This window comes from Dendronephthya gigantea, unplaced genomic scaffold (assembly GCF_004324835.1).
Source record: "Dendronephthya gigantea isolate DGI-Jeju-01 unplaced genomic scaffold, DenGig_1.0 000043F, whole genome shotgun sequence".
NCBI classification, from domain to species: Eukaryota; Metazoa; Cnidaria; class Anthozoa; order Malacalcyonacea; family Nephtheidae; genus Dendronephthya; species Dendronephthya gigantea.
In genome coordinates, this window is record NW_021163053.1 from 1,457,630 (window position 1) to 1,484,587 (window position 26,958).

The 26,958-nt window shown below is 36.0% G+C and overlaps 2 protein-coding genes across 2 annotated transcripts; one reads left to right on the forward strand and one right to left on the reverse strand.

Annotated features, from left to right (window-relative positions):
* Positions 1-119: 119 nt before the first annotated feature.
* On the reverse strand, positions 120-12,365 carry LOC114527239. The gene is made up of 2 exons (XM_028548888.1): positions 11,309-12,365; positions 120-1,756 (listed from the first exon to the last, which is right to left on the reverse strand). The coding sequence occupies exons 1-2, from the start codon at positions 12,350-12,352 to the stop codon at positions 581-583; spliced, it is 2,220 nt and encodes a 739-aa protein (XP_028404689.1). The 5' UTR covers positions 12,353-12,365; the 3' UTR covers positions 120-580.
* Positions 12,366-23,164: 10,799 nt separating this feature from the next.
* Positions 23,165-26,921, forward strand: LOC114527210 (checkpoint protein HUS1-like). The gene is made up of 8 exons (XM_028548854.1): positions 23,165-23,281; positions 23,770-23,897; positions 24,015-24,191; positions 24,532-24,636; positions 25,195-25,269; positions 25,476-25,575; positions 26,006-26,131; positions 26,215-26,921. The coding sequence occupies exons 1-8, from the start codon at positions 23,230-23,232 to the stop codon at positions 26,298-26,300; spliced, it is 849 nt and encodes a 282-aa protein (XP_028404655.1). The 5' UTR covers positions 23,165-23,229; the 3' UTR covers positions 26,301-26,921.
* The last annotated feature ends 37 nt before the right edge of the window (positions 26,922-26,958 follow it).

Genomic DNA, 26,958 nt, shown 5'->3' on the forward strand with positions numbered 1-26,958 from the left:
AATTATTTGTTACAAAAGTAACGATTATTTTCTAATTTGCTACTGAGAATATCTATTATGTATAATCACAATAAAATTAGTAATAGCACCAAGGACGAAATTTTGACTAAGTTATAAACGTAATTGGGGAAAAGATAAACTAGTTATTGTGTTGGTTCTTACTTTTTTATTGATTTATCGTATACTGCTTAAATATGCTAACTATCATCAGAACGTTTCAAATAATGTGTAAAAAGGAATGCATATATATTAGGGCGATGCAGCAATCACCAGAAAATACAACCACCATTTAATACCTATTTGCGGACGCCGAGGGAAAGAGTGCGTCTTGTTGACCCGAGACTTGTTGAAGCCGAGGGCAACAACGAGCGGTTGAGGGTCAACAAAACACGCTGTTTTCCCGAGGGTAAATTGCCCTAGGGAAAATTGCATTAGGGGAAATTATGAAATTTGATGCCCGCTCGTGTTGATCACGCGTAATCATGGAGATTTGTCCTCCGAGCGTGGACCTCTTGTCCAATAGGAAAGCAGAAGAGATGAATTTTTACACTAGCTATATAACAATAACCGTTATTACAGTTCAATGTACCGTACTATTCAATCTGTTATTCATGTTCGCTTCTGAGTAACCTCTTATAATTTTCTCTACTTTCCCATCCAATAATCTGCAGTTATTAGTTCGGCCCCAAAACATCTCCAAACGTTGATGATTATATGACTTTATTGGAAGAGAAGCATTGTTTAACATGGAACACATCTGGCATGTCCAGGGTGGTGAGAAATCAATATAGTATCTGTCTTTCCAAGTAAAATACTCGTTATAAGCTGTATCATTCCTGTCTAACATTACCAAATAATCAGCTAATTCTTTGACTGTCTGAAAATCCATAACGTTAATAAACGAACCAGGAACAGCCAAATTTCTGTTGCTGTAGTTTCCACCACCTAATACAACTGGCACAATATTGTTTTGAAGCGCATTTGACCAATATTTCTCTGTGATGTAATCCACACAATTTACGTTCTCAAAAGCCAAGTAGAATTTATATCTACGTAGAGTCTTTTGACAATTTTTATCTCGTTTATTGCACGTCCTTTTTTGAGAAAATTTTGGAGCACATGCACCGTAAATGTGAACAGGAATATATTCCATCAACTTCTTTACCAGCTTATCCCTCTGTTTCCCACAATGACTTACCATCCAAGCAACAAGTCTATCCTTTCCACGAGCATAGTCCTGTGAAGTAGTATTTATGTCATTCTTTCTAGTTTTCGGAAAGTAATACCAATATGGTACAAAAATATCCGAGTCTAATTTGTAGGTCATGGTCCAGTTAAATACATTTTGCAGCGTACTCAGATCTTTGGTGAAGAATTCTGGAGATTCGTGTATAAAAAATACCCAACGCTGTTTTGCACGATTCTTGACCGTTTTTCCAAGTTTGGACAAGTCAATGTAGTCTATATCTTGACCATGAAATATCACGGCATCGCTTTCATTTAAGTCATTCGTATTGTAGGAAACCCTACAGTTCTTTACTTGACATGGTACATTGTTCCAATTGTTAAATTGATAATCATTTTCAACCGTGGGCCAAGGTGTTCGACCGAACAATTTAGTATAAAACAACACTAATTTCGGCTTTTCAAGTTTTTCTGAGGATTTCGAATCACTTGCTGTACCCGTTGCTGTGTTTGATATGTCCTCATAACGAACATCCATCACTATCCTTCGTCCTGTCTCAATTCGAAGTATCTGCCATTTGGAATACATAAAAGTTAGGCACACAATTATAATAAGAAAAATAGCGGTTAATCGAAAGGGCATTTTCAACCTCATGAAGAATTGTATTTTATTTTTTGTACTAAGTATGATGCAAATATCTTTAGATGTGTTATATTTATGTTTAACATAAATTTACGTACGTGGCTACTGCCCAGCGCCGCATTATGTAAAATTGAGCATTAATTAGCCTGGCGTTGCCAAACAACAAAGGTTTTACTAGGAAAAATCCATTCATTTCATTTTTCACTAACAATCAAACAATGATAATCGAAATAGTTCGATGCTAAGTGCATTACATTCTCTCATGAAAAAACGTATCTGAACACGTAAAATGATATGAAAAATATCAGCAAATAAGGAGGATTAATCATGACAAACTACCTCATATTTCAAACGCGAATAAAATGAATATACAAGCAAAATTCAAGCATCAAGAAAATGAATTTGTCTTTAAAACATATATTCAAATAGTTTAATTATAAATATAAGGCAGTAAAACATAAATTATATTTAGTCCGATTCACTATCATAAATTCTAAAATTCGCGCGGTCACTCGTAAATATTTATTTTTCAAACACACACTAGTGAAATACTTGTCAAAGTTTTTATAAAAACTTGAATACTTTAAATATTTTAGAAAACACTATGCTAGTTTTATGTGAGAATTTTTTTGAAAAAATGTTTTTGACATATGTTTTAAAATTTTAATAATTTTAAAAATTTTGAAAACTCTAAAATTTTAGAAAACATTAGCACATATGAAAATGAAAAATAGAATTAAATCAAAATGTGAAATTAAATTAAATTTGAAAAATTAAATTTTTTTGAAAATTTTAAAATTGATATATGTAATATATGTAATATATCCTGAGACAAATCTCTTTGGTTTTTGAGCATATGTGGTTGGTTTTATGGACACCAAAAAAGGCGTTAATTTTCGCCAAAATGATAAGAGGTAGCTACCCTTATCATTTTGGTTAAATTTGACGAATTTTGAAATTTAAAAAAATTGACGAAAATTAGGGTTTTTCCTTTGGTCCCCCGTTGCCTATTTGGGTGAAATTTTAAAATTTATAAAAGTATGATTTTATGTGTTCAAATGTATTGTTTTTATGAAAGAATGCAATTCTAATTAATTCTGAAGCATTCCGACGTATTTTCAACCGAATTTTGAAATTTCAAAAAATTGACGAAAATTATGACTTTTCTTTTGGTTTCCACGTTGTCGATTTGGCTGAAATTTTGTAAATTTATCCAAGTATGATTTTATGTGTTCAAATTTTTTGTTTTCATGAAAGAATGCAATTCTAATTAATTCTGAACCATTTCGACGTATTTTCAACCGAATTTTGAAATTCCAAAAAAATTGACGAAAATTAGCTATCATTTTTCCTTTGGTTCCACGTTCCCGATTTGGCTGAAATTTTAAAATTTATCAATGTATAATTTTATGTCTTCAAATGTATTGTTTTCATGAAAGAATGCAATTCTAATTAATTCTGAAGCATTTCGACCTATTTTCAACCGAATTTTGAAATTCCAAAAAAATTGATGAAAATTATGATTTTTCCTTTTTGTCCCCGTTGCCGATTTGGCTGAAATTTTGAAATTTATCCAAGTATGATTTTATGTGTTCAAATGTATTGTTTTCATGAAAGAATGCAATTCTAATTAATTCTGAACCATTTCGACGTATTTTCAACCGAATTTTGAAATTCCAAAAAAATTGACGAAAATTATTATTTTCCCTTTGGTTTCCACGTTGTCGATTTGGCTGAAATTTATCAAAGTATGATTTTATGTGTTCAAATGTATTGTTTTCATGAAAGAATGCAATTCTAATTAATTCTGAAGCATTTCGACCTATTTTCAACTGAATTTTGAAATTCCAAAAAAATTGACAAAAACTATGATTTTCCCTTTGGTTTCCACGTTGCCGATTTGGCTGAAATTTATCAAAGTATGATTGTATGTGTTCAAATGTATTGTTTTCGTGAAAGAATGAAATTCTAATTAATTCTGAACCATTTCGACGTATTTTCAACCGAATTTTAAAATTCAAAAAAAATTGACGAGGAATTGAAAAGGAAAAATTTCCTTTGGTTCCACGTTTCGTTTTTCCGAAAATTAGCTATCATTTTCCCTTTGGTTCCACCTATCGTTTTCCTTTGGTTCCGATTTGGCTGAAATTTTAAAATTCATCAATGTATGGTTTTATGTGTTCAAATCTATTGTTTTCATGAAAGAATGCAATTCTAATTATTTCTAAAGCATTTCGACGTATTTTCAACCGAATTTTGAAATTTCAAAAAATTGACGCAAATTAGAATTTTTCCTTTGGTTCCCCGTTACCGATTTGCCTGAAATTTTGAAATTTATCAAAGTCTGAAAAAATCATCAATTTTGCCTGATTAAGTCTTAAAAAACCCTTCCTGTCGCCGAGCACGTGTAATAAACCCACAATCACCACATTCAGCAATGTCATATATACCGAACCTACGACTCTTGGAGTTATACCCGCTGCGTTTTTTGGTCGCCTTCAAACAGAAAAAATGAAAAAAAATTTTTTCACGTTTTTGAAATTCTCTTTTTTAACGCTGGAGTATTTTATCTTGAGCCATTGTGTCTACCGGATTGATATATATATTGTAAGGTTGGTATGAACATATGCTCCCGTGGCCCAGTGGATAAGGCTACGGCCTTCCAGGTTGTAAGGGTAGGTTCGATTCCTGCATGGGAAAGGTTCGATTTTTCCAACCGAAATTACTATTTAATTTAAAATTCTTCGAAAAGGATTAGGTCAAATAAAGAACAATAGCTTTCGACAAATGATGCGGTGATCTAGTGGTTAAGACGTTCGTCTCTCACTCCGGGGATAAACGTTTCAACTCCTGGCAATGCAACAAGATTAGCTGAAAATTTTCGGTGTGATTTGGAAGCTTTTAAACAGTTTAAAGATTTCTCGGTCTTTGCGAAAGACTGTAAATTGAAAAAATTTGAAATCAAAAAACCAAAAAAAATTATCGCGTTCAAAAGTACTTGAAATTTGGAAGAAAAGCACAAGTAAAAAAAGTTTTAAAAACATGTGTCTTCTAAAAAGCCTGAAAATGAAGAAAGTCAGACGGGAAATAAATTGAAAAATTTCCCGCTTTTAAAAAACTCATGTTTACTTACATGAATTTTTTTTCACGAAAATTTGACAGGGTGATTTTCTCGAGACTGAAAAAATTTAGTTTTTTTCACTTTTTTGAAATTCTCTTAGATTTTTTTTTGACGAAGAAGTATTTTATCTTGGGCCACCTGTGTCTGTCTTGGGCTACCTGTGTCTGGCTTGACACAGGTAGCCCAAGACAAGATACTTCTTCGTCAAAAAAAAATCTAAGAGAATTTCAAAAAAGTGAAAAAAAGTAAATTTTTTCAGTCTCGAGAAAATCACCCTGTCAAATTTTCGTGAAAAAAAATTAAGTTAAGTAAAGTTAGTAAACATGATTTTTTTAAAAGCGGGAAATTTTCAATTTTTTTTCCGTCTGACTTTCTTCATTTTCAGGCTTTTTTGAAGACACATGTTTTTAAAACATTTTTTACTTGTGCTTTTCTTTTAATTTTCAGGTACTTTTGAACGCGATAATTTGTCTTCAGTTTTTTTTATTTCAAATTTTTTGTCAATTTACAGTCTTTTGCAAAGGCTGAGAATTGTAAATCTTCAGTAAATCACACCGAAATTTTTCATCCTAATTTTGTTGCATTGCCAGGTGTTGAAACGTTTGTCTTCGGATTGAGAGACGAACGTCTTAACCACTAGACCACCAGGTCATTTGTCGAAAGCGATTGTTCTCTATTTGACCTGATCCTTTTCGATGAATTCTAAATTAAATAGTAATTTCGGTGGGAAAAATCGAACTTTCCTCATGCAGGATTCGAACCTAGGCTTACAACCTGGTAGGCCTGGCCTTAACCACTGGGTTGCCGCATTGACTACTATTAAGAAGGTTGCTATCTATACATCCGATGGCCCAGTGGTTAAGGCTACGGCCTACCAGGTTGTAAGGTAGGTTCGATTCCTGCTGGAAGGTTCGATTTTTCCACCGAATTACTTTATTCAAATTCTTCGAAGGATTAGGTCAATAAGAACTAGCTTTCGACAATGATGAGGTGGTCTAGTGGTTAAGCGTTCGTCTCTCACTCCGGGAAACGTTTCAACTCCTGGCAATGCAACAACTAACTGAATTTTCGGTGTGATTTGGAGCTTTTAACAGTTAAAGATTTCTCGGCCTTTGCGAAGACTGTAATTGAGAATTTAAACCAAAAAGCCAAAAAATTATCGCGTTCAAAAGTACTTGCATTTGGAAGAAGACAAGTAAAAGTTTAAACATGTGTCCTCTAAAAGCCTGAAAATGAGAAGTCAGACGGAATAAATTGAAAAATTTCCCGCTTTTAAAACTCATGTTTACTTACATGAATTTTTTTCACGAAATTTGACGGTGTTTTCTCGAGACTGAAAAATTTAGTTTTTTCACTTTTTGAATTCTCTTAGATTTTTTTTTGACGGAAGTATTTTATCTTGGGCTCTGTGTCTGTCTTGGGCTACCTGTGTCTGGCTTGACACAGTAGCCCAAGACAAGTACTTCTTCGTCAAAAAAAATCTAAGAATTTCAAAAGTGAAAAAAAGTAAATTTTTTCAGTCTCGAGAAAATCACCCTGTCAAATTTTCGTGAAAAAAATTAAGTTAGTAGTAAACATGATTTTTTTAAAGCGGGAAATTTTCATTTTTTTTCCGTCTGACTTTCTTCATTTTCAGGCTTTATTGAAGACACATTTTTAAAATTTTTTTACTTGTGCTTTCTTTTAATTTTCAGGTACTTTTGAACGCGATAATTTGTCTTCAGTTTTTTTTATTTCAAATTTTTTCAATTACAGTCTTTTGCAAAGGCTGAGAATTGTAAATCTTCAGTAAATACACCGAAATTTTTCTCCTAATTTTGTTGCATTGCCAGGAGTTGAACGTTTGTCTTCGGTGAGGACGACGTCTTAACCACTAGACCACCAGGTCATTTGTCGAAAGCTTGTTCTCTATTTGACCTGATCCTTTCGATGAATTCTAATTAAATAGTATTTCGGTGGGAAAAATCGAACTTTCCTCATGCAGGATTCGACCTAGGCTTACACCTGGTGGCCGTGCCTTAACCACTGGGTTTACCGCATTGACTATATATTAAGAGTTGCTTATTACAATCCGATGGCCCAGTGGTTAAGGCTACGGCCTACCAGGTTGTAAGGTAGGTTCGATTCCTGCATGGAAAGGTTCGATTTTTCCACCGAATTACTATTTAATTCATTCTTCGAAAGGATAGGTCATAAGACATAGCTTTCGACAAATGATGAGTGTCTGTGGTTAAGACGTTCGTCTCTCACTCCGGGGATAAACGTTTCAACTCCTGGCAATGCAACAAAACTAACTGAAAATTTTCGGTGTGATTTGGAAGCTTTTAAACAGTTTAAAGATTTCTCGGCCTTTGCGAAAGACTGTAAATTGAGAAAATTTGAAACCAAAAGCCAAAAAAATTATCGCGTTCAAAAGTACTTTGAAATTTGGAAGAAAGCACAAGTAAAAAAGTTTTAAAAACATGTGTCCTCTAAAAAGCTGAAATGAAGAAAGTCAGCGGAAATAAATTGAAAATTTCCCGCTTTTAAAACTGTTTACTTACATGAATTTTTTTTCACGAAATTTGACAGGGTGATTTTTCTCGAGACTGAAAAATTTAGTTTTTTTCACTTTTTGAATTCTCTTAGATTTTTTTTTGACGAAAGTATTTTATCTTGGGCTACTGTGTCTGTCTTGGGCTACCTGTGTCTGGCTTGACACAGGTAGCCCAAGACAAGATACTTCTTCGTCAAAAAAAAATCTAAGAGAATTTCAAAAAAGTGAAAAAAAGTAAATTTTTTCAGTCTCGAGAAAATCACCCTGTCAAATTTTCGTGAAAAAAAATTAAGTTAAGTAAAGTTAGTAAACATGATTTTTTTAAAAGCGGGAAATTTTCAATTTTTTTTCCGTCTGACTTTCTTCATTTTCAGGCTTTATTGAAGACACATGTTTTTAAAACTTTTTTTACTTGTGCTTTTCTTTTAATTTTCAGGTACTTTTGAACGCGATAATTTGTCTTCAGTTTTTTTTATTTCAAATTTTTTGTCAATTTACAGTCTTTTGCAAAGGCTGAGAATTGTAAATCTTCAGTAAATCCCACCGAAATTTTCATCCTAATTTTGTTGCATTGCCAGGAGTTGAACGTTTGTCTTCGGATTGAGAGACGAACGTCTTAACCACTAGACCACCAGGTCATTTGTCGAAAGCTATTGTTCTCTATTTGACCTGATCCTTTTCGATGAATTCTAAATTAAATAGTAATTTCGGTGGGAAAAATCGAACTTTCCTCATGCAGGATTCGAACCTAGGTTTACAACCTGGTAGGCCGTGGCCTTAACCACTGGGTTACCGCATTGACATATATATTAAGAAGGTTGCTATCAATATACAATCCGATGGCCCAGTGGTTAAGGCTACGGCCTACCAGGTTTTAAGGGTAGGTTCAAATCCTGCATGGGAAAGGTTCGATTTTTCCAACCGAATTTACTATTTAATTTAGAATTCATCGAAAAGGATCAGGTCAAATAGAGAACAATAGCTTTCGACAAATGACCTGGTGGTCTAGTGGTTAAGACGTTCGTCTCTCAATCCGAAGACAAACGTTTCAATCCTAGCAATGCAACTAAACTAGGATGAAAAATTTCGGTGTGATTTACTGAAGATTTACAATTCTCAGCCTTTGCAAAAGACTGTAGATTGACAAAAAATTTGAAATAAAAAAAACTGAAGACAAATTATCGCGTTCAAAAGTACCTGAAAATTAAAAGAAAAGCACAAGTAAAAAAGTTTTAAAAACATGTGTCTTCAAAAAAGCCTGAAAATGAAGAAGGTCAGACGGAAAAAAAATTGAAAATTTCTCGCTTTTAAAAAAATCATGTTTACTAACTTTACTTAACTTAATTTTTTTTCACGAAAATTTGACAGGGTGATTTTCTCGAGACTGAAAAAATTTACTTTTTCTCACTTTTTTGAAATTCTCTTAGATTTTTTTTTGACGAAGAAGTATTTTGTCTTGGGCTACCTGTGTCAAGCCAGACACAGGTAGCCCAAGACAGACACAGGTAGCCCAAGATAAAATACTTCTTCGTCAAAAAAAAATCTAAGAGAATTTCAAAAAAGTGAAAAAAACTAAATTTTTTCAGTCTCGAGAAAATCACCCTGTCAAATTTTCGTGAAAAAAAATTCATGTAAGTAAACATGAGTTTTTTAAAAGCGGGAAATTTTTCAATTTATTTCCCGTCTGACTTTCTTCATTTTCAGGCTTTTTAGAGGACACATGTTTTTAAAACTTTTTTTACTTGTGCTTTTCTTCCAAATTTCAAGTACTTTTGAACGCGATAATTTTTTTTGGCTTTTTGGTTTCAAATTTTCTCAATTTACAGTCTTTCGCAAAGGCCGAGAAATCTTTAAACTGTTTAAAAGCTTCCAAATCACACCGCAAATTTTCAGCTAGTTTTGTTGCATTGCCGGGAGTTGAAACGTTTATCCCCGGAGTGAGAAACGAACGTCTTAACCACTAGACCACCAGGTCATTTGTCGAAAGCTATTGTTCTTTATTTGACCTAATCCTTTTCGAAGAATTTTAAATTAAATAGTAATTTCGGTTGGAAAAATCGAACCTTTCCCATGCAGGAATCGAACCTACCCTTACAACCTGGTAGGCCGTAGCCTTAACCACTGGGCCATCGGATTGTATATTGATAGCAACCTTCTTAATATATATGTCAATGCGGTAACCCAGTGGTTAAGGCCACGGCCTACCAGGTTGTAAGCCTAGGTTCGAATCCTGCATGAGGAAAGTTCGATTTTTCCCACCGAAATTACTATTTAATTTAGAATTCATCGAAAAGGATCAGGTCAAATAGAGAACAATAGCTTTCGACAAATGACCTGGTGGTCTAGTGGTTAAGACGTTCGTCTCTCAATCCGAAGACAAACGTTTCAACTCCTGGCAATGCAACAAAATTAGGATGAAAAATTTCGGTGGGATTTACTGAAGATTTACAATTCTCAGCCTTTGCAAAAGACTGTAAATTGACAAAAAATTTGAAATAAAAAAAACTGAAGACAAATTATCGCGTTCAAAAGTACCTGAAAATTAAAAGAAAAGTACAAGTAAAAAAAATTTTAAAAACATGTGTCTTCAAAAAAGCCTGAAAATGAAGAAAGTCAGACGGAAAAAAAATTGAAAATTTCCCGCTTTTAAAAAAACCATCTTTACTAACTTAATTTTTTTTCACGAAAATTTGACAGGGTGATTTTCTCGAGACTGAAAAAATTTAATTTTTCTCACTTTTTTGAAATTCTCTTAGATTTTTTTTGACGAAGAAGTATTTTGTCTTGGGCTACCTGTGTGAAGCCAGACACAGGTAGCCCAAGACAGACACAGGTGGCCCAAGATAAAATACTTCTTCGTCAAAAAAAAATCTAAGAGAATTTCAAAAAAGTGAAAAAAAGTAAATTTTTTCAGTCTCGAGAAAATCACCCTGTCAAATTTTCGTGAAAAAAAATTCATGTAAGTAAACATGAGTTTTTTAAAAGCGGGAAATTTTTCAATTTATTTCCCGTTTGACTTTCTTCGTTTTCAGGCTTTGAAGAAGACACATGTTTTTAAAACTCTTTTTACTTGTGCTTTTCTTCCAAATTTCAATTACTTTTGAACGCGATAATTTTTTGTGGGTTTTTGATTTCAAATTTTTTCAATTTACAGTCTTTCGCAAAGACCGAGAAATCTTTAAACTGTTTAAAAGCTTCCAAATCACACCGAAAATTTTCAGCTAATCTTGTTGCATTGTCACTCCCCGGAGTGAGAGACGAACGTCTTAACCACGTTTCAAAATTTCAACCCCGGGGCTGAATTCAATGCTGGGGCTGAAAATTTAAGTGAAAAAATAAAAGTGCCTGAGTTTTGCTGTAGAGAGCTGTGAACCAGTGTGCCCTGGATATTTTTGTTGTGCCAAAAAGAGACTAGGGGGTTATAGGTGAAAATGGAAGATCGTCAAGAAGTGTTTTAATCTATTTTAGGCAGTTGACAGTTGTTATACCACATTTGTTGCTAAGTTATTTGAAGACGCTGCCATGTTGCTCGCCGGCTAATTTGGTATTTTAGTATAGTTGAACATCTGGTATGCATGTACTGATATTGATATCAATATTTTTATCAGTGTATTTTAAATATTGATATCAATATTTTTTCATCATTTTGTAAACAGCATGACACGCACATCAAAAATGATCTATTGTATATTACCTACATCTTAGATTTTAGAGGGTACTTTGAACCTTCCAATAGCCAATATGCATGATTAAAATAATTTAAATTTTACATCATTTGAAGAATACATTCTAGAACTCCTGGATCAAACTTTGCTCCTTTTACCTTTGTACCCTGAAATAATATTTTCCTTTCTTGAATGAGATTAAGAAAGCTAGAACAACTTGTTCCATAAAGTGGTGGCTGATGTGTCTGTCCATTTGTCATATGTGGTCCCACATTGAGAGCCCGGCACTGACGAAAATCTGCCCCAGTCAGATCTGCATGAGTGAAATCTATTTTAACATTGCTGCTGAATTCACAACCATAGAACGAATTCTCTCTTAAGTTTGCTTCTGTAAAACTAACATTATGTACAAATGTTGTATGATTAAATGACAAGCCTGACAAATTTTGTTTCTCAAAGTTAAGGTTAGATTTTGTCATATTTCGAGAACTTTTATGGTCAGTGCCAGTGGACTCCATTGTTGCAGTGTTTAACAGAGAATCAATATCTTCTTGAGTATAATCACAAGGCTGGGGCGTTGGTGTTAGAATTGATTGAATAATTTCAAATAAGCCTGAAAGTTGAAAATAATCTGCTTCTCTTTGAATCTCTTTTAAAATTGTCACATCATCAGGTAATGTATCCAAATGTAGATCACCACGAAGGTAATTCAATATATATCTAAAATGCGTACCATCTCTATCAATAAAATATGTGTTTTCTTTACTCAATACGAGTTTATGTCTTCCTGAGAACATCACTGCCAACATAGAGGATTTATCACGAGTTAGCGTGCTTAATGATGTGGAATAAATAATCCCCCCAACATCTAGTTTCATATGTGAGCACTGTTCATCATAAATCTTTTGCATATATTTCTTTTCTGCTTCTAGTTTTGATCTTTCTTCTTGAATGACACGTCTTTGTTCTTGTGTCTCTTGTTTGAATTTTTTCCATTCCATGTTCATTTTTTCTTCAAATTTCTTTTTGGAAACCTCTAGTTCTTTTGCAGCTACTTCAAGCTCTTTCTCGCGTTTCTTGAATTTTTCTACAAGCCATTTCACTCCATTATTAATGTCTTCTGTAAATTCATCTAGATTATTTTGGACTTCCATGACTTCCACATTGGCGGCCATATTGGATTTCAGTGTTCGAAATAGCATTACATATATTAGCATAAATTATATAAAAAATATACACCATCATCAGGGTTATGTGGTTATGTGGTTATGTGGGGTTATGTGGTTATCAAACTCGTACCCAGGGTCTTTTTACCTCGTACTCATGGTCTTTCAGGTGTTTTCCTTGCCATGATGAGGACAGTTCTGACAGTCAGGAATACAGTTTCAGTGTCCATAAACCCTGCGATATTGATTGTGTTTCTGTTTGAAAAGTCAACGTCTTCTCACTCTTCTGTAGATTTAATGCTATACCTAAATTCCGACCAGGAAACTAATTTTGAAACTGCTCTTGTTTAAAGAAATGTGTAAGTACATTGGAGATCGTAAAAACTAGGACAACTCCATTACACCCTGAATCAGATGGCATGGACATGGTGGAAAAGTACAATCGTACATTGGAATATCAACTATCATTGTTCGTAAAAGAACATCGACGAGACTGAGACAAATCGAACAGCTGTACATTCATGGATAAAATTCACCCCGGCTGAAATTATTATGGGACATGCATGACACACGAATCCCTGCTTTCAACTACATAAATATCTGATTACCTGTTAGTAAAGCAATTATATAACTTACTTTTACCATCAGTTGATTCGGATTTCCACGCGATGTTGCGATAACACACGTTCATTCGTTAAGCCTGATTCTCATATTGTATCTTTGTTATTTTGTATAAATCTTCTTCGTCAATGACTACACAACAACACATCGCCGAACGTCGGTGACATATGAGAATCAAGCTTTATTGATGCTTCATCGCCGATGACAACATTAGGCCAGAAGTGAGCATCTCCTTGCACAACTGAACTGAGCCATGTGCAAAATGCTACACGTCGTGCTGGATCTCGTGAGACTTTGACATTTTTGTTTGATTACGTCAGAGCACGGACTCTTGGATTTTGTAGAAGGGATTGTCCTACTTAGGTGATGTTTTTTTACGATGCTTGCTCTCATACAGAAAGTCCAGCATTCCGATTAAAGCTAGTAGCTTGTGTCAAGTATAGCAACTGTTTTGACAACGTTCGACAAGCCACAGTGGACTTAATTCTTAACTTCTAAGATTCCAGCACCACGAGGCTAGGTTGTTTGAGGTGCGAACTGCCCGGCAATCATGATAAATCATAAATTCAAATCCACATTTCAGTAATATCGAATGAATGTTTGCCACGGAGAACTTACTTTACAGTCATTTCGTTTTAATACACTTGATCAAGATTTGACCATTTCCAATTGTTAAAAGTTTGATTACACCGTCATTCATATAAGTGGATAGCAGCTAAATTGGAGCGAAATGCTATAGCCAGCATTGTTAACTTCTTATTTCATCTGTAATATCCGCTGTATTTCCATAAAAAGTTGTTTAATTCTCACTTTCCTCACGCGGTGACATTATTTGGGACGCTCTGTATATACGTCCAATGCTGCACGATATTAATTATGTATCAGATGAAATATCATCATTTTATGAAGATGATCTTCCTTTATCTCACGTGGCCTTTCAGCAATCTTGATTTAGAGCGAATGTTAGTGCAGTCTTCTGGTCAAATGCACTTCCTGTTCAATGCTTCTTTCGACTTCTCTCGACGATTTGCCAATCTCTACAGCTCTTCTTTGTGATGCCCTGATCCACGATCGCTCATCATAAGATTTCTTACTGTTTTCGTTATAATCTGTTAAAACACAACAGTAACTAGCGAAAACGTACAACGGCACTTAAACAAGAAATTATTCGTCTAATTGAAAAATGGACGCTACCAAAAAAATGAACACTACCGAAAAAAAGAACGCTACCGAAAAAATGAACGCTACCGCAATTTAGCGAAACGAGAAGCCATATCAACAAACAAGAAAGTACTAGTGGCATATTTCAGCATACCTTCCGCCGTTAACAGGGGACTTATACGTTTGAAGAAATGAACGCTGCCGCAATTTAGCGAAACGAAAAGCCATATCAACAAACAAGAAAGTACTAGTGGCATATTTCAGCATACATTCCGCCGTCAACAGGGGACTTATACGTTTGGAGAAATGAACGCTGCCGCAATTTAGCGAAACGCAAAGCCATATCAACAAACAAGAAAGTACTAGTGGCATATTTCAGCATACCTTCCGCCGTTAACAGGGGACTTATACGTTTGGAGAAATGAACGCTGCCGCAATTTAGCGAAACGCAAAGCCATATCAACAAACAAGAAAGTACTAGTGGCATATTTCAGCATACCTTCCGCCGTTAACAGGGGACTTATACGTTTGGAGAAATGAACGCTGCCGCAATTTAGCGAAACGCAAAGCCATATCAACAAACAAGAAAGTACTAGTGGCATATTTCAGCATACCTTCCGCCGTTAACAGGGGACTTATACGTTTGGAGAAATGAACGCTGCCGCAATTTAGCGAAACGCAAAGCCATATCAACAAACAAGAAAGTACTAGTGGCATATTTCAGCATACCTTCCGCCGTTAACAGGGGACTTATACGTTTGGAGAAATGAACGCTGCCGCAATTTAGCGAAACGCAAAGCCATATCAACAAACAAGAAAGTACTAGTGGCATATTTCAGCATACCTTCCGCCGTTAACAGGGGACTATACGTTTGGAGAAATGAACGCTGCCGCAATTTAGCGAAACGCAAAGCCATATCAACAAACAAGAAAGTACTAGTGGCATATTTCAGCATACCTTCCGCCGTTAACAGGGGACTAATACGTTTGGAGAAATGAACGCTGCCGCAATTTAGCGAAACGCAAAGCCATATCAACAAACAAGAAAGTACTAGTGGCATATTTCAGCATACCTTCCGCCGTTAACAGGGGACTTATACGTTTGGAGAAATGAACGCTGCCGCAATTTAGCGAAACGCAAAGCCATATCAACAAACAAGAAAGTACTAGTGGCATATTTCAGCATACCTTCCGCCGTTAACAGGGGACTTATACGTTTGGATAAATGAACGCTGCCGCAATTTAGCGAAACGCAAAGCCATATCAACAAACAAGAAAGTACTAGTGGCATATTTCAGCATACCTTCCGCCGTTAACAGGGGACTTATACGTTTGGAGAAATGAACGCAGCCGCAATTTAGCGAAACGCAAAGCCATATCAACAAACAAGAAAGTACTAGTGGCATATTTCAGCATACCTTCCGCCGTTAACAGGGGACTTATACGTTTGGAGAAATGAACGCAGCCGCAATTTAGCGAAACGCAAAGCCATATCAACAAACAAGAAAGTACTAGTGGCATATTTCAGCATACCTTCCGCCGTTAACAGGGGACTTATACGTTTGGAGAAATGAACGCTGCCGGAAAAATAGACGCTGCCGAAAAAATGGAGGCTGCCGAAAAAATGGACGCTGCCAAAAAAATGAACGCTGCCGAAAAAACGGACGCTGCCGGAAAAATGGACGCTGCCGAAAAAATGGACGCTACCGGAAAGCAAAACGAAAATTAAAGAATGGACCATATTGCATGAAATATTGTAAATGCACTTATCTTTCCATTGTTTCTTTCGATATTTGCCAAGGGTGATTTGTGTTGATCAGAAGTGAGCATCTTCTTGCACAACTGAGCCATGTGCAAAATGCTCCACCTCGTTCTGGATCACGTGGGACTTTGATATTTTTGTTCGATTACGCCAGAGCACTGACTCTTGGATTTTGTTGAAAAGCAAATGAGTTAATCTTGTCGTACATTGGTGATGTTTTTACAATGTTTGCTCTCATACAGAAAGTCCAGCATTCTGATTTAAGCTAGTAGCTTGTGTCATGTATTTAGCAACGTTCGACGACTCGCCGTGGACTTAATTCTTATCGTCTAGGACTCCAGCACCACGAGGCTAGGTTGTTCAGCTGTGAACCGCCCAGCAACCATGATAAAGCATAAATTCAAATCTACATTTCAGTAATATCGAATTAATGTTTGCCACGGAGAACTTACTTTACAGTCATTTCGTTTTAATACACTGGAGATTTGACCATTTATTCCAATTGTTAAAAGTTTATTACACCGTCGTTCATAAATACGTGGATACCAGTTAAATTGGAACGAAATTCTGTGGAGTAGTCAGCATTGTTAACTTCTTATTTCATCGATAATTGCCACCATATTTTCATCAAAAGTTGTTTAATTCTCCCTTTCTTCACGGTGACGTTATTTGGGACCCACTGTATAGTTACGTCCAATGCTGCACAATATTATGTCAGCATTTTTATGAAGATGCTGTTCCCTTCACTCCCGTGGCCTTTCAGCGGGCTTGATTAAGAGCGAATGCTAGTGTATAATCTTCTGGTCAAATGCACTTTCTGTTCAACGCTTCCTTCGACATTTGCCAATCTGTACAGATCTTCTTTGTTATTGTATCATCCACAATCGCTCATAAGACTTCTTACTGTTTTCCTTCTTTCAGCAGTATAACGGTTAAGCTGTTAAAACATAACAAAAATTAGCGAAAACTTACCCCTTACCCTCCGCCGTTAACAGGGGAACCTAAGTTTGAGAACTGATGAACGCAACCGAAAAAACGGACGCTGTCGCAATTTAGCGAAACGAAAAGCCATATCAACAAACAAGAAAGTACTAGTGGCATATTTCAGCATACCTTCCGCCGTTAACAGGGGACTTATACGTTTGGAGAAATGAACGCTGCCGCAATTTAGCGAAACGCAAAGCCATATCAACAAACAAGAAAGTACTAGTGGCATATTTCAGCATACCTTCCGCCGTTAACAGGGGACTTATACGTTTGGAGAAATGAACGCTGCCGCAATTTAGCGAAACGCAAAGCCATATCAACAAACAAGAAAGTACTAGTGGCATATTTCAGCATACCTTCCGCCGTTAACAGGGGACTTATACGTTTGGAGAAATGAACGCTGCCGCAATTTAGCGAAACGCAAAGCCATATCAACAAACAAGAAAGTACTAGTGGCATATTTCAGCATACCTTCCGCCGTTAACAGGGGACTTATACGTTTGGAGAAATGAACGCAGCCGCAATTTAGCGAAACGCAAAGCCATATCAACAAACAAGAAAGTACTAGTGGCATATTTCAGCATACCTTCCGCCGTTAACAGGGGACTTATACGTTTGGAGAAATGAACGCTGCCGCAATTTAGCGAAACGCAAAGCCATATCAACAAACAAGAAAGTACTAGTGGCATATTTCAGCATACCTTCCGCCGTTAACAGGGGACTTATACGTTTGGAGAAATGAACGCAGCCGCAATTTAGCGAAACGCAAAGCCATATCAACAAACAAGAAAGTACTAGTGGCATATTTCAGCATACCTTCCGCCGTTAACAGGGGACTTATACGTTTGGAGAAATGAACGCTGCCGCAATTTAGCGAAACGCAAAGCCATATCAACAAACAAGAAAGTACTAGTGGCATATTTCAGCATACCTTCCGCCGTTAACAGGGGACTTATACGTTTGGAGAAATGAACGCAGCCGCAATTTAGCGAAACGCAAAGCCATATCAACAAACAAGAAAGTACTAGTGGCATATTTCAGCATACCTTCCGCCGTTAACAGGGGACTTATACGTTTGGAGAAATGAACGCAGCCGCAATTTAGCGAAACGCAAAGCCATATCAACAAACAAGAAAGTACTAGTGGCATATTTCAGCATACCTTCCGCCGTTAACAGGGGACTTATACGTTTGGAGAAATGAACGCAGCCGCAATTTAGCGAAACGCAAAGCCATATCAACAAACAAGAAAGTACTAGTGGCATATTTCAGCATACCTTCCGCCGTTAACAGGGGACTTATACGTTTGGAGAAATGAACGCAGCCGCAATTTAGCGAAACGCAAAGCCATATCAACAAACAAGAAAGTACTAGTGGCATATTTCAGCATACCTTCCGCCGTTAACAGGGGACTTATACGTTTGGAGAAATGAACGCAGCCGCAATTTAGCGAAACGCAAAGCCATATCAACAAACAAGAAAGTACTAGTGGCATATTTCAGCATACCTTCCGCCGTTAACAGGGGACTTATACGTTTGGAGAAATGAACGCAGCCGCAATTTAGCGAAACGCAAAGCCATATCAACAAACAAGAAAGTACTAGTGGCATATTTCAGCATACCTTCCGCCGTTAACAGGGGACTTATACGTTTGGAGAAATGAACGCAGCCGCAATTTAGCGAAACGCAAAGCCATATCAACAAACAAGAAAGTACTAGTGGCATATTTCAGCATACCTTCCGCCGTTAACAGGGGACTTATACGTTTGAAGAAATGAACGCTGCCGCAATTTAGCGAAACGAAAAGCCATATCAACAAACAAGAAAGTACTAGTGGCATATTTCAGCATACCTTCCGCCGTCAACAGGGGACTTATACGTTTGGAGAAATGAACGCTGCCGCAATTTAGCGAAACGAAAAGCCATATCAACAAACAAGAAAGTACTAGTGGCATATTTCAGCATACCTTCCGCCGTTAACAGGGGACTTATACGTTTGGAGAAATGAACGCTCCCGCAATTTAGCGAAACGAAAAGCCATATCAACAAACAAGAAAGTACTAGTAGCATATTTCAGCATACCTTCCGCCGTTAACAGGGGACCTTAAGTTTAGAGAAATGAACGCTGCCGAAAAAATGAACGCAACCGAAAAAATGAACGCTACCGAAAAAATGGACGCTGCCGAAAAGCGAAAAGTATCGAATGAACCATAGTCGGCATGAAATATTGTAAATTGACTTATCTTTGTATTGATTCTTTCGACATTGTGTTGATATGCTCCACAGTTGCTCATTATGAGGATCCGCTTCATTTTTTAGCCTCGTAACTTGTGCACATCTGGACAGTAATCTGTAGGAATATAATGTATATATAGTAGTGACATAAAAAAATATGTCACTACTTGAATTGCTTCACTCTGATTGGCTACACTACTTTCCGGCTAACAGTTAACTATTAGCTAATATGGCAAGTACTGTAACAAAATTTGTTGACATATTTCTTTAATAGTTGATAATGTTAAATATCAGGGACCGGTTGTACCAAGCCCATTTTCGTCAATTTTTTGAAATTTCAAAATTCGGTTGAAAATACGTCGAAATGCTTCAGAATTAATTAGAATTGCATTCTTTCATGAAAACAATACATTTGAACACATAAAACCATACTTTGATAAATTTTAAAATTTCAGCCAAATCGGCAACATGGCCCAAAGGAAAAATCATAATTTTCGCCAATTTTTTGAAATTTCAAAATTCGGTTGAAAATACGTCGAAATTATATCAGAATTAATTAGAATTGCCTTCTTTCATGAAAACAATACAATTGAGCACATAAAACCATACTTCGATAAATTTTAAAATTTCAGCCAAATCGGCAACGTGGCCCAAAGGAAAAATCCTAACTTGCGTCAATTTTTTGAAATTTCAAAATTCGGTTGAAAAAACGTCGAAATTTTTCGGAATTAATTAGAATTGCATTCTTCCATGAAAACAATACATTCGAACACATAAAATCATACTTTGGTAAATTTCAAAATTTAGTCAGGGAAATCGGCAGCGGGGGACCAAAGGAAAATTTCTAATTTTCGTCAATTTTTGAAAATTTCAAAATTTGGTTGAAAATACGTCGAAATGCTTCAGAATTAATTAGAATTGCATTCTTTCATGAAAACAATACATTTGAACACATACAATCATACTTTGATAAATTTCAAAATTCCAGACAAATCTGAAACGGGGGACCAAAGGAAAAATCCTAATTTTCGTCAATTTTGTGAAATTTCAAAATTCGGTTGAAAATACGTTGAAATGCTTCAGAATTAATTAGAATTGCATTCTTTCATGAAAACAATACATTTGAACACATAAAACCATACTTTGATTAATTTTAAAATTTTAGCCAAATCGGCAACGAGGGACCAAAGAAAAAATCATAATTTTCGTCAATTTTTTGAAATTTCAAAATTCGGTTGAAAATATATGCTTGAGAGTTTTCAATTCATGTATTTTCATTAATCAAAATTGTTCAATCAATAAAATCAGACTACTCGCGATCATTTCTTTCTCGGCTTTACACAAAATATACACATCCACGAAATAAAAGATTATTCATGTTCATGATTTTGTACAATTCTACAATTCATTAGCGGGTTTTTTGCCAGAAATTCTTTAGAATTATTTTATGCTAATAAAACACTTTCGTCGCTTCACCGGTCAATACATGTAGTACATTTATCCATGATACTTACGAAAAATAACAGGGAAGAAAAATACCATTTCATATTTTACTAATACATAAAGTACGAGAAAAGGAAATGTAATATACGTAATAAAGCACCAAACTTTTACCTTTTATGGAGCAAGATAGTGATGACTTTTGGAACTCCTTCAATGCACTTGACTTTTTCAGTCTTCAGCTTTGACAAGCGATTTATTTTGCTCGCTCTAAGCCTAAAACGACAGAAATTAACAGCTATTGTAAAGCAATTTCAACCTAAAGCACAACCAAAATATCATATATCCATACATTTCTTTTCGAATAACCATAAACATTGCTGAAGATTTAACGTCGCAAATTTTTCAACACGGGCACAGCCAAAATATGGCCGAACACGAGGTCGAATTCAACACAGAAATTTAATCACTTTTAGGTCAGTCATGAATGTGGAATATTATACAATAAAACACGAGAACATACCTCTTTTCTTTGTCAGGCTACCCAGTTTAAAAAAAATGAATTTAATGAATTTATTAAACTTTTCACAGTAATTCTGTTCTCAAACACAATACCAGAGCTTACAACGAAATTTTGAAAATGCCTCGTAAATCGCACCGGCGCGCCCTCGTACTATCACATGACAACGAATCACTAATCCTATTGGACAAATTATTATATTGCTGGGCCGGTTGTACAAAAGCTGGAGGTATGCATGAAAACACGGAGTCGGAGTTCCGGAGTACGGAGTCCCGGAGTGAAGTGTCCAAAACTTTAAAACACGGAGTGGTAAAAACACGGAGTCGACGTAAAAACACGGAGTCGACGTAAAAACACGGAGTCGACGTAAAAACACGGGGTCGACGTAAAAACACGGAGTCCACGTAAAAACACGGAGTCCACGTAAAAACACGGAGTCCACGTAAAAACACGGTTTTTACTCAATATTTTTATTTTATATGTGGTTGCGGGTATTCAGATCCTGTGGAGATGGCTATCCCCTCATTGCAGGGGTGTTGGAAGATGAGATGATTGGCAATGTGGCAATGATGAATATTGATGATTGGTAACATTTGATATGATCCCGTTATAGGAATTGTAGAATGCAGAATATTGTGGATAATTGTGGATTTGAAAATGGTTGAAATGCTACGAATATGTGTTTGTTGTTTGGCAAAACACGGGTGCAATATGGAAACGCATGAGATGCCTTGGCCGGAATGAATGCCGGTTATTGCCATTCTGGTCAAGTCCCTTTCGTTTGTTTTTCGTTGAAAACTGTAGTTACGTTTCATCAGACTCCAAGCATAACTAGGGAAAGCACGTTTCTAACCCGCTAGCAGGTCTTGGAACGACGTGCTCGCATATGTGATTTGTGGTAATGAGCGGAAATTGTGTGACGTGAATTCGTGGTGAGATCGGTGATGATGATGAAGTCCAAATATGTATGAGCATTCTGTTTATCCGTATGTAGTGGGCTGTTCGTTTGCTATTGGGGGCTAATCCCTGAATCGATTGGTTCCTGTTCTCTGAATTGATTGGTTCCATAAAACATCCCCAATGTGTGGTGATTTTGTGAGAAAGGGTGGTATTCAATCCCACGTGTATTCCCGTTAGTGAAATTATAAAGCGCGGCTTGGGAGCGTGCCGGGGAAATGATCATCATCATTGCCACATTGCCAATCATCTCATCTTCCAAAGGCACCCTCCAACACCCCTGCAATGAGGGGATAGCCATCTCCACAGGATCTGAATACCTGCAACCACATATAAAATAAAAATATTGAGTAAAAACCGTGTTTTTACGTGGACTCCGTGTTTTTACGTGGACTCCGTGTTTTTACGTGGACTCCGTGTTTTTACGTCGACTCCGTGTTTTTACGTCGACTCCGTGTTTTTACGTCGACTCCGTGTTTTTACCACTCCGTGTTTTAAAGTTTTGGACACTTCACTCCGGGACTCCGTACTCCGGGACTCCGTACTCCGGAACTTAGACTCCGTGTTTTCATGCATACCAAAGCTGGATTGCGTTATACTTATCCATCGGATCACTGTTTTTTTTAATCGCTGACAGGGTGTCCCAAAAAAGTCCCCTCTATTGAAATCAAGCCTTTGTTAGAATCTGACTTTTTTGGGGTGTCTCAAAAAAGCGAACGCTATTGAATTCACCTGTTGTTAGACTTCACGGTTAACGGTGGCTTGCAAATAGCTGTATAAAAACACATAACCATCTAACCATATAACCACATAACCATATAACCATATAACCACATAAACAAACATATAGTGACAGTACAGTATCAGTGTATAGCGTGTAATATGTATACAATAATACTGTGATTATATAATTTATGTTAATATATGTAATGTTATTTCGAAACAAAATAGTGTAAAAATTTGACAAGGTCATAGCGAGAATGGTTAACGCGAGAATCTTTTTTGCAGAGAACATTTTGGTTATAATGATATTTTTACATAATGTACATTTTAAAATACCTATACCTATACCATACACCATAGATAAAAAGTTTTCATTATAATTATGTTTGTAACTTAGGGTCAGCCAATGGGTCAGCCTATTCGCAGGTTGGTTAATAACTACAACTGACCACTGAGATACTGACTACTACATGTCTACATTTGATTTTCTTTCCTCTTTTACCGAAGGATGAGATTTAAAGCCAAACTTGTTGAAATATCATGCATTCATCATTTTTCCAGTATGTATATAAAATGTCACAACGTTATCATAACGCAAGATATATTTCCCAGTTGTAAAAATTTATTCATAGAATGTGAATACATACACTCTTCACTGTTGAAATATCTCAAACTGGCACCTGGCAGAAAAGTCTTTTTTCTCTTGTTAGGGAAGTGAAAAACAAGAAACAATTAGCTTCCTTGCTTTTTAGTATTCCTGTCTGCTTTACCCAGAATCAAATTATGGAAAGTAATTTTTTTCATTGTAGCTCCCCATGCTTATGACCAAAGCTCTCTTCAAATCCTACTCTGTAGAAATAGTTTTTCCATAATTTATTTAAGGTTTTCACAGACTATATTTTTTTCCACAATAGCAATTATCAAGTGCTGACTTATCCATGAAATACCACCTTTTGTGACATATGTTGCATCAAGCCCATAATTAGTTAATTAAGTTAGGGTTAATTAAGGTTAATTTGACATAGTATGTTTTTTCACATGTATTAAGGAGTGGTATCAACAGTGTCTCATATGGCCAAGAGTTGCGCATTGAGACTGACTCCAAACAAACTTTACTTTATCCTAAATGACACTGCAGCACAGGGAGGTGTCACAATATGGTGTGAGGTTAATCAGGTATATGTAATCCAGTTATAAACTTGTCATAGGGTTTGGACAATGACAATGTATTCGAGAATTTATTTAATTGACATATTGTACCTCTTTAAATTTTTATAAAATTGTTTTTTCCAGAGTGCATTGTTTGAGGAATTCAGGATAGAAGGAAACGAAGGAAGTCATGACAACATTTACCTGGAACTCCGTCCTGACAACTTGGTGAAAGCAATGAAGTCTGGCTTAAATGCTCAAATTGTAAAGATTAAGCTCACGAACAAAGTTTCCCCATGTCTTACTTTTGAAATAATATTGGTAAAATTTACATACTATATAAACACAATGATTCATTTATTTTCTGATTTGAATAGTTTTGATGTGAGCAGTTCATTGGCCCATTAATGCAGCCAAGATTAACTCCTTGAATTGGCAACTAAACCAGCACACATTTGCTGTTCCATGCCCATGCATGCAAGAGATCTACGCCAGTTATTAGTTGGCAGCTAGCCACATGTACCTGCATCTGGTTGCAATTTGCAACAGACCATTGAACATTAAATATTTGGCATCATGGTTGTTTACTAAAATATATGTAGAGGGTCGTATGCACTATATAATATATACAACCAATAATTTGTTTTGTATTATTTCTAAGCCATCCATGGTACGAACACGAACAGTCACCCATGATACCCCAGTAAATGTGATACCTCAAGAACAATGGGATGCTTATCAAGAGCCACAGATGCCTGAGTACAATGTAATAATTCATATATTGTGTTCATCATTACTGTATATTGCACAAATAGTAAATTCGTGCGGAAATAGTAAATTCGGTGAATCGCGTTTTGATCCCGCATAGCCGAGATTCAACGATGCGCGAGATGACTTCGAGGTATTGGTATGAGTATACAACATGATCCTAGCAGTGGTGACTGTGGTGTAGTCATTCCAACAATAGCATGTGCTTGTTTTGTTTCATAAATGTTTAATGCCTCAAAATCATCTCACGCTTTGTCCAATCTCAGGTCACCGGGCTCATTAGCTTAAGGGCTCAATGGTCATGAGCCATTGAGCCCTTAAGCGTAAGTGTGACCAGCTCTGGTACCAGCGCAGTCAAACTAGATTTTGAGCAGCTTTGAGCAGCTGAGATTTTGAGCAGCTAAAAAATTTGCATATATGGCCCTACTTTGGGAGGTACATCGCTCTAGCTATAGAGCCCCGTACTCGTCATGAAGACGTTGAGATTCAGACTACTAATTTTTAGTCAATATTTCGTACTTTCCGAGAAGCGTTAGTTATAATTTATTTGTTTTAGGTTAGTATAGTTATGCCATCTTTGAAGACTGTCAGAAATATTGTGGACAAAATGAAACATTTTACCACTCAATTGGTATGGAATTACACATAAACATTAATTATGGTTTTCAAGTAACGCCTTTGAATAGTTATTAACCCCCAAACCCTTTGCATTTGAGGTACGCACATCAAAAATCCACCTTGATTGCAGCCGGATTACAAAACCTAAATCTTCCGGTAAATAAAATACACTGTGTAATGATTTGCCTTGTTGAACAATTATCATTTTTTTCTTTTGAGGTGATCTCGGCAAATATGAACGGATATATGACTTTAAAAGTTCAAACTGACATGGTCTCAGCGACAACACACTTCAGAAATTTAGATGTTGAAGATTTAGGTAAAAATTCGCTCTTAAACACGTGAACTCTTTTAGGTATACCTTGGGAGGTATTTCTATCGGTCAGAAACAACTTTCAGTCTTTCACATTGAAATGGACCGGACTGGAAATGAAAAATTAGGTACTTTAGGTCGAGCTTTTGGTAAAACTGGTGAAGTAAGATTATACCAAAAGACCATTGCCATGAAATGTCTTTTCAATAATCAGACGAAATGGATATCTTATTCTTATATATGATAGTTTGTAGCTATAGTTTTTTTAAAAGTAATGACTTGACCTCAGAGCAGCAACATAGACTTGTGTTTTGTGTTATCCCGAGGCCGAGCCTGTGGTAAACAAGTACTAGTTCAACATTCCCAACCGAGCTAGGCTACGTTGTCACATGGGATGCCTCGGTTTCTGCTATAACAGTCATTCTAACTATTCCAGATAATGATAATTCTAACAACAATCGGAGCAATTCCAGGCAGGAAATGAGTGAAGCAACCGTAGATATCAAGAAATTACTGGCATTCCTACATGTTCAAATTGTTTGCCCAACAAAAGTCATCTGTAGTACGTAATTTGTTTTTAGCCCGAACTCTTTCTCAATTCTCAAGATAGTTAGTCTAGAATTATTTCTCTTTATATCTGTTTAGGTATTGTCCATCAAAGAGCAGTGCAATTCTACCTTATCCATGATGATTTTTCTCTACAGTATTTTATCCCTGCGATTGCAACGTAACTTGCTAAATCTCGATTATGGCCGACGGACATTCTGACAATTTGCAAATTGAGAACTGATGAGGACATCTTCAGAGGCAAACTTTGTGTAAAACTGATATTGCATTGATGCAGGCCTTAGTACAACTAATTTAAAGGCATATAAGCGCTTGCACAACCTTTTAGGTATATATCTCAAAGGATAAAGTAATGGTAAAGAAAGATATACGACACCTCCGGACGATATTACGCCTAAATGTGTGGTTTATTAAGAACTGGTTCGTCTAAATATAAGGTTTTCAGTTACAGTTGCAGTTACAAGAAATATTTATTTAAGAGCTCTACTACGTAGCTCGTGAAGAACCACGCTGTTTTTTCAACAAAAACACTAAACAGCTAAATCAGCAATTAACTTTATTCAGTCTATTAACTACTGCTGCTCGTCTAAAGATGTCAGATGTACGTTCACGAGATAGGAAACACCATCATTAAAATAATAAATAGGCACTTTCTTCTTGATTTGAAGTCAAGATTATTAAAACTGCATCTTTACTGTAACATGTCTCATATTTAGTTAATAAAGAAAAAGAAGTGAAATAAATGCACAAGTATAGATGAGTGTATAGTTCCACTATACAAGAAGATGTTAAAAAGGTTTAATCATGTTTTGCTTGAAAAAT